At 50.3% G+C, this 9,013-nt stretch overlaps 1 protein-coding gene across 1 annotated transcript in view; it reads right to left on the reverse strand.

Annotated features, from left to right (window-relative positions):
* lemd3 (LEM domain containing 3) overlaps positions 1 to 9,013 on the reverse strand; it is a 16,911-nt gene that overhangs the window by 6,617 nt on the left and 1,281 nt on the right. The window contains exons 2-5 of the mRNA XM_037696095.1: positions 8,641 to 8,720; positions 8,409 to 8,554; positions 501 to 602; positions 337 to 439 (exon numbers count right to left, since the gene is read on the reverse strand). Coding sequence (XP_037552023.1) covers positions 337 to 439; positions 501 to 602; positions 8,409 to 8,554; positions 8,641 to 8,720 — 431 coding nt within the window. The remainder of the gene's footprint in view (positions 1 to 336; positions 440 to 500; positions 603 to 8,408; positions 8,555 to 8,640; positions 8,721 to 9,013) is intronic.

Raw genomic sequence — 9,013 nt, forward strand, 5'->3', positions numbered from 1 at the left:
CTGTCAGGTGTTGGTCCGGTCAGTCTCTAACAGTCTGTCAGGTGTTGATCCGGTCAGTCTCTAACGATCTGTCAGGTGTTGGTCCAATCAGTCTCTAACAGTCTGTTGGGTGTTGATCCGGTCCATCTCTAACAGTCTGTCAGGTGTTGATCCGGTCAGTCTCTAACAGTCTGTCAGGTGCTGGTCCGGTCAGTCTCTAACAGTCTGTCAGGTGTTGGTCCGGTCAGTCTCTAACAGTCTGTCAGGTGTTGATCCGGTCATTCTCTAACAGTCTGTCAGGTGTTGATCCGGTCAGTGTGTGAGAATGAAGCGGCAGTAGAAGATGATGGTGCTCACCGGTCCTGAGGTAGAACCAGAGAATCTCTGACATGAGGGATCGGCAGGTAGGGCTGCAGCTCCTGGTTTTCTTGGCAGGCCTCTCCATGGGTCCTCAACACATCTGAAGAAAAGCCGTTTCAGCTACAGTCTTCAGAGGTTCTTCTGTTTGGAACGTTCCTTACCTATGATGCTCTCCACCATGTCGTACATCTGTCTCGTCTCCTCCTCCTCCCTCCTCCAGCGGTACTTCATGTAGCACACCGCACTCCACACTAAGCCTACAACTACACACAGACACACAACGGTGACAACACAGCTTCAAAAAGAAAATAATTCTACTCAGAAATGCCAGAAATTTCACACTGGTGCTCTACACGACCTAAGGATGAAACGGATTCAGATACATAAAAATATTTACTAAACAACAAAACCATGGAGGAGCCTGATGCACGTTGGCTTCAAACTATGGACTGGATTTTCTGAACGGCGGCGTGTCTCATGAACCCAGAGTAATAAGACCTGCCCCACATTCAGGAAATCCAGTTCATAGTTTGCAGCAGCTACAAGGTGAGGACTGAGTTAGCAGCACTGTGGCTAACAGCTAACAAACTTTCATCTAAACATGTCGCTGTGTGGAAGTATTTTACATTGAACACCACAAAACAAGACAGCATCGTGCACTGTCTGCAGAGCCACAGCGCCACATTAAAACACGGTAAAGTTAGTTTTACGATGGACATTTGAGCTCCGGGGCTTCAGCGGGGCGCTGCTCTTTGCTCAACAGGAAAGAGGCGACTCGACCCCGGCCAGCAGCGTCCACTCTGTCCCTCAGTCTGCCCGTCTCTGAGGAGGGACAGACTGAGAGCAGCTGACCCAGATCAGACTGCCTGCTTCGGACTGAACAAGAAGAAGACGTCGCTGAAACCACGGAGCTCAAATGTTTACAGAGAAGTTGATAAACTTCATCATTAATGACCAACCACTATCACTTGTAGATAATGAAGGATTTCACAGTTTGATACTTGCAGTCAAGATATAGTTTACCCTCCAGAGATATTTATCAGTACAACAGTAGACAATCATATATATATATAAAACGAAACATAAACAGTTACATTATAAAGTGATGTAAAATACTAAAAACAGGAACATGTCTGTTGGTTTATGCCATGAACTTAGCAGATGTTTGAAGCCATTTAACATTTTATTTTATTAATGTATTCATTCATTTAAAAGAAACAATATAAAAAAAAATCAAAAAGAAAACATTGAATGAAAAGAGTTCAGAAAGAAGAAAAAAATTCTTATATCTGCCCCTTGTTTAAAAAAAATATAAAATAACTTTAAACAATCACTTAAACTAATCACTTTAATATCCACTTTAAAGCTAGAAAAAAAAAAAAGTTCTATTTCATCCCTCTTGACCGCCAGAGGGCGGTGCTGAAAGCACTGAATGTTCCCTTCACGCATGCGCTGTTCGAGTAATAATACCAATGGAGTCACAGGTGTGACACGGATGACCAATCAGAGGCTATATAGCCCGACGTCATCCGCAGCTCTGCTCCTTTTTTCTTCTTACGCGTGGTTCAATTCAGGGCTTCAGCCCTTTGGACCTTTTCTGAACTTTTTACCGTCGTCAGAAGCCCGACTGCCCGTCTGCGGGAGTAGCGTGTTCGCCCTCCTAGGGCTGCGACGGTTTAACCCTGTTCAAAGGTATTTTTTGCTGATTTGTTGGTGACTACGGCGGTTTCCGCCTATCCCAACTTACAGCGTCTGACTACTATGTGTGTGATTCAACACTGGTGAGTAGTGTTTTTCCTTATATTTCGCCGTTGGTTAGCGGTAGCGTTCGCTCCGCTCCCGCTTGTTGGGAGACCTCCATCCACGTGGTCGGCTGGACTGTGCTCCGACGTTGTTTATGACTACTATGTGTGTGATTTAACACTGGTGAGTAGTGGTTCTTTGCTTATATTTTGCTATTGGTTAGCAGTAGCGTTCGCTTCGCTCCCGTTTACTGGAGGCCTCCAACCGCATGGTCGGTTGGAATGTGCTCCAAAGTTTGCTTATTACGTAGCCAGCTTAGTTCCTGGCCTTGTTTTGATTGGTGAAGGCAAGCGTTCGCGCCTCCTCTCCCAACTGTCCTCTTTACCAGCTGAGCAAGCGATGTTAACCTTTCTGAGTTTCTTGCCGTAAATTTTTTGTCCTATATCTCGGATATAGCTGGGTAAGGAGCATGGACAGCTCTCACTGCTGTACAGTCTGTGGAGCCATGCTCCAGACAGATGACGGTTACGACCTGTGTCCTGCCTGCCTTGGACATGACCATCTGGTGGAAGCCCTATCAGAAAACCCCTGAATGAATTGCAGCTTCATGTCGCGTGCTGTGAGGGTGGCACGGCTGGCCCAGTTTCGCCCCAAACTCGGCGATGACCTCCCGCCTTCTGGACAGGAGGCTCCACCTAGGCGCTCGAAGCGCCGGACTGAGGCCGCAGGCTCTGTGGCCCCTCCTGGAAAGAAGCGAGCCAGGTCTGATAGGGGCCTCTCCACAACGGTGGAGCAGCTCTCTGCTGAATTAGCGGAGATGAAGTCCCTTTTTCAGGTACGCCAACTGGGAACTTAACCAGTGGCAGCGACCGGACTCTCCTCCCCACCCATGCCTGAACTGGCTGCGGAGGAAGATGTGCTATCCTTGGCTGCCTCTCACTTTTTAGGTGAGGAGGAGGGGCATTCATCTCAAGTCTCAGAGACAGCTTCAATTTCTTCTTCTCGGAGCGCAGTTAGTGGGTCAGGTGATGGCTCGATGCAGGACATCATGCGTATGGCCTTGAGACAACTGCAGCTGGAAGTCCCGCAACCAGAGGCGTCCACCCCTGGAAGTGTCTTCTTCAGGCGTGAACTGACCCCTCCTTCCTTTTCTGTCCCTCCATCAGAGGAGTTCCTGAGGGAGTTGCATGGTTGCTGGCGGGACCCCAAAGCCTTTGCGTGCCTCTCTGCAGATGGCAGAGTGTTGGCGGCCATGCATGAGACGGCTGCAGCAGGCTTGGATCGCATGCCAGCGACAGAACCTGCTGTTGCCTCTCTCATCGTGTCACCAGAGGAAGCTCTGCGCAGTCATGTTCGGTGCCCATGAACTCAGTGTCGTGTCACGGATGAATTCCTCTGCAGAGTCTATGCCGCCGGAGCGCGTGCTGGCCGCTTAGGTAATTCCTTAGCACACCTCATGCTTGCCCTCTCCGTGTACCTTCAGGGGACTAGTGGTACGACAGCAGCAATGGGTTTTAGCGATGTAGCGCTTCAGGCCTTTGCATTAATGACGAGGGAACTTGGGCATGTGATGTCCTTCTTGGTCCAGGCTCGCCAACAGGTCTGGTTGGCGCAGTCAGCATTGACTGAGCTATGCCGTAGAACCCTCCGTAATGACCCAGTGGTGCCGGGGGAGTTGTTTGGTTCGGCTGCCTTGGAAGCGCTGGAACGGACTGTCCAGGCATGACAGAGAAGGCAGCATTTTTCAAGCCTTAGCAGGGCAATGCCCCCTCCACCTCCTCGGCATCCAAGGCGCCCGTCGGCTGACTCCAGCATGCAGCCGCCGCCTGGGGGTCATAACCGGCCGGGTGGTCTTTACCCTCATACGGTTCAGCAAAGGCTCAGCAGGAGCTTTCGTGGGTCGGTCCACCAACCAGCTGGGCAGGCTCGGACCAGGGACTCTGGCTGCCGCCCCCCCACGGGGCCATGGAGGGAGGCAGTGATGCCATCAGGCCGACCGTCGGATATTTCTCCCACCAGCAGCTCAGTTACTGGGCTGCTCATGCCGTGGACCCATGGGTGGTTGCCACTCTGACCCATGGTTACCGGCTACAGTTCCGACGGCGGCCTCATATCTCACGCCGGGTCAAGATAACTGTAATCGCCGACCCGGTGAAAGCTCGAGCACTAGAGCAGGAACTTTCCGCCCTCCTGGCAAAGGGCGCAATAAAGGCAGTGGACCCTCTACAACAACCCAGGGGCTATTACTTGACACTTACTTCCTCGTGCAAAAGAGGACGGGCGGGTTTCATCCCATTTTAGACCTGAGGGGACTCAACCAGTACCTAAGGGAGCTGCCCTTCCACATGCTCACGACAGCAGAAATCCTTCAAGCTGTCATGAGGATGGTTCACGTCTGTAGACCTGAAGGATGCGTATTTTCATGTACCTATTGTGGCAGAACATCGTCGATTTCTCAGGTTTGCCTATCGGGGTCACCACTGGCAGTTCCGGGTACTCCCATTCGGGCTCTCTCTCTCCCCGAGGGTGTTCACTCGGTGCGTGAAGGCAGCCCTCTCTCCTCTGCAGGCCTGCGGAGTGAAGATTCTGCCATACTTGGATGATTGGCTTCTCTGTGCCCCGTCTCAGGCCTGTGCCTTTCACGACACAAACCGCTTGCTCGCTCATATGTCCCAGTTGGGCCTCAATGTCAACCTGGAGAAGAGCTGCCTGATCCGTTCCCAGACGACCACCTTTCTTGGGGTGGTTCTGGATTCATCTTCCATGAGAGCTCGCCCATCTGCTCAAAGAGTGGCCGGCATACTCCATCTGGTCAGTCGGTTCAGGCTGGGCAGGCAGCTCCCCTATGTTGCCTTCTTGCAACTACTCGGCAAGCTGACATCAGTCACTCGGGTGGTGCCCTTAGGCCTGCTGTCATTTTGCCCCTTGCAGAGGTGGCTTAACAGCTTTCGCCTGGATGCCTGGATGCCAGGCTGCACAGGCGTAGCAAGCTCGCAGTGACGTGGTCATGTCTTCATGCCTTGACTCCATGCAGGGACGAAGATTATTTGTCCAGGGGTGTCCCCATGAGAGTGGTAGTGTGTCGCAGGGAAGTGGTCACGACAGATGCCAGCTCCATGGGATGGGGGCTGTGTGGCAACGCAGAGCGGTTCAGGGCCGCTGGGGTCAAAGGGACCACTCCAAGCATATAAATGTGCTGGATCTGCGTGCAGTGCACTTGGCACTCAGGCATTTCTTGCCTCACCTGGAAGGGAGGCATGTTCTTGTTCGGTCAGACAACACCTCTGCAGTCTACCACATCAACCATCAGGGGGGCACCAGGTCAGCACAACTTCTGAGAGTGTCCAGAGAGCTCCTGGAATGGGCCTCTCCTCGCCTGTCCACCCTGCGGGCAGCGTACTTACCAGGGCGACACAATCAGGTCGCAGATTTTCTCTCCCGCCAAGGGTCCCCTCCGGGAGAGTAGTCCCTCCACAGTGACATAGTGCTGATGATCTGGGACCGTTTTGGTCAGGCAGAGATAGACCAGTTTGCGACTCGGTGTCCCCTATGGTATTCTCTTACGGGGGCGTCGGGTGCGCTGGGCCAGGACGCATTGGCTCATCCTTGGCCAAGGGTCCTTCTATATGCATTTCCATCCCTTTCTCTAATTTGGCCAACCCTTCAGAGAGTCCTTGAGGAGGGCCACAGGATGCTGCTGGTGGCTCCGTATTGGCCAGCGCGACCATGGTTCCCACTGCTACAAAGTCTATGTCAGGGCGTCCCATGGTGTCTTCCGACCAGGAGGGACTTGCTGTCTCAGTTGGGGGGACTGATATGGCACCCCAATCCTCAACGTCTTCGGCTGTGGGTGTGGCCACTGCAAGGCTAGGACAGCAGCTGACTGGAGTTTCGAGCCCCGTCAGACGCACCATCCTGGGCGCCAGGGCACCCTCTACTCGTCAGCAGTACGAAAACAGGTGGTGTCTGTTTTCCCAATGGTGTTCTGATCACAACAAGGATCCAGTCTCTTGTACAGTACCCACCATTCTGGAGTTTCTCCAGTCTCTACTTGGTAAGGGTCGCTGTCCTTCGACGCTTAAAGTTTATGTAGCGGCAATATCATCTAATCACACTGGCATTGATGGCTGTACGGTAGGGAGCCATCATTTAGTCTCTCTTTTTCTGCATGGTGCCCATAGGTCACACCCGCCGACAGCTCCACAAGCACCAGGTTGGGACCTGCCCTTGGTTCTCGAAGCTCTGTGCCGCCCTTCTTTCGAACCTCTGACGCAGGCGGACCTCAAGTGGCTTTCATGCAAGACGGATTTTTGGTTGGCTATTGCCTCAGCAAAGAGGGTCAGCGAGCTATATGCTCTCTCAGTCAGCCCCTCATGTCTCAGGTGGGGCCCTGAGGGCTCTTGTGTTACCTTGTGGCCAAACACTGCATTTGTACCAAAGGTGTTATCTCACTCTCACTGTAACCAACCTTTGAGGCTGGCATGTTTTCAGCCTACGCCTGGTGAGGGGTCTGGATTATTGTGCCCGGTGAGGGCACTGGAGGCATACGTTGCAGCTACTGCCGTGATAAGACATTCAGACCAGTTGTTTGTGTGTTATGGAGGCCCTAGGTTAGACTGTCCTCTTTCCAAACAGCGCCACTCCCACTGGATCGTGGACGTCATCTGCCACGCCTATGCTGCAGGGCCCGTCTCCCTGCCGGTCGGCTTGAAGGCTCACTCTACCAGGAGCTTCTCCGCTTCCTGGGTTGCCCAGAGAGGGGTTCCGCTGGAAGCAATATGTACTGCTGCATCATGGGCTTCCCCAAGCACGTTCACCAGATTTTATAGAGTTAACGTGGCCACCCCTCATCCCCTGGGCCAGGCTCTTCTACAAGGGTCCTCTGGGCTTTCTCAGTAAGGTGGGTGTTTAGGATTCCTTGTGAAATCGTTGGTATTAGTCATTCAGTGCTTTCAGCACCGCCCTCTGGCGGTCAGGAGGGATGAAATAGAACGAAAGTTACATATGTAACTACGGTTCTATGAATCCCTGATGACCGCCAGAGCTTCTCTGTCACTCAGAATCCTTGCATTCGGCAAGAAGATTCTGTAGGAGCAGACCTGCGGATGACGTCGGGCTATATAGCCTCTGATTGGTCATCCGTGTCACACCTTTGACTCCGTTGGTATTATTACTCGAACAGCGCATGCGCGAAGGGAACATTCAGTGCTTTCAGCACCGCCCTCTGGTGGTCATCCGGGATTCATAGAACCGTAGTTACATACGTAACTTTCGTTTTGTGTTAGCAGGATTTAATTCCAACTTTAAAACTTATCCAGCATTAATAAAACTTACCTCAAGTTGCCTTTTTGGACATGCATGCATATATTTGTACAAATTGTACTTGAGAGGAGATTATTACCGCCTCATATAAAATCAATGATGATCATGATATCGGAACTGGATCGTTATCGGCCGATATTCAGACTTGGGTATCGGGATCGGATCAGAAGTAAAAAAAAAAAAATGGATCGTGCATCCCTAATTGTATTGAACAGAGCATAAGTTTATTTTAACTCATCTTTAAAATAAATCAACTACAATAAATTGTCTTCAGTCCTCCAACCCGCTTGTCATTAGCTGCGTACCTCTCCAGTTAGCAAGCTAATGTTAGTGTGGGTCTGCTGTCACATGTGAAGTTAGACAGCGAACAATACAAAAAGTCCTCAGACAAGGGTTGCTTTCTTGATTTTACTGAAGATATTTTATTTATGAATTTGTAAAAAGACGGAAGTCTCCAAGGCACAAGTGTGTAGAGTCCATGTATATGAGCCGTTTTCTCCCTTAATTTCTGTAGCTCTTGTTTTCCAGGAGAGGTCAAAGATTGTCCTGTGGTGAGAGCACTCACTACCTCACGTGCTGCATGCACAATATGACGACGATCAGATGTCTCACTCTGATTGGAGTTAATACCCAAAATATTTTAACAGTTTTTAGAATGAATTTACTTAAACTAATTATTAACAATTAACTTTTTATCACATAATTTATGTAACTTACTCACGTGATGAACTTATTACTGTCTTTGAACAAAAGAGAGCACAGAGGGACTAATTAAATCAGATTAGTTTAGCTTCATGGTTGCTAACAGCTGCGCTAAATAAACGAGCCCCGCCCCACTCATCATTTACTGACGTACTTGGGGGGTGGACAAAGCTCAAACATTTTCAACCATTACATCGGTTACAGGCGGTCGCCTACCCCTCCCATTATCAACCATACTGGTCGGGCTCCAGAACAGGTTAGACTTTTTCTTCCGCCTGCTGTTTGTGACATGGTCCACTTACCGACAGCACCAAGGAGGACTTTACTAGACACGGTGAGCAAGGCTCGGCGAAACCGGCACATGAATGGCATCATGGGATGTGTGGACTCTAACCAAACAATCTCAGATACGTCTGTCACAGGAGAGTCAGCTGCTTCTCCAGCCAGCCTGCAAGAACACCAACCATCAAGAACTTCAACTAAAAATCATCAACGAGCACTTGTTTCTTATATGAAGCAGCTGACCAACCTTACCTTATACCAACATCCTGGCTGGCACGAATCACCCACTCCAGAGAGCTATGGAGAAACGCTTGAAACTGTTCGTTCTGAGCCTTAACACAGAAAACATGATAAATTCACTGTCTGTTCAAACTGTTCGTTCTGAGACTTTACATAGAAAACATGTTGCATTCACTGCCTCCAGGAGCTCGTTTCATAAACAGATAAGAGTCAGATCTTTAGGTTGCACACAGAACTCACCTGCTGTCACTACAAAAACTTTTTTTCCATTGTCCTTGTGATTCTTGCTGCAAACACGTGATGTAAACTCCAACACGTGACGTAAACTCCAACACGTAACGTAAACGCCAACACGTGACGTAAACGCCAACACGTGACGTAAACG

The sequence above is a fragment of the Nematolebias whitei genome, chromosome 22, assembly GCF_014905685.2.
Source record: "Nematolebias whitei isolate Nwh7 chromosome 22, NemWhi1, whole genome shotgun sequence".
NCBI classification, from domain to species: domain Eukaryota; kingdom Metazoa; phylum Chordata; class Actinopteri; order Cyprinodontiformes; family Rivulidae; genus Nematolebias; species Nematolebias whitei.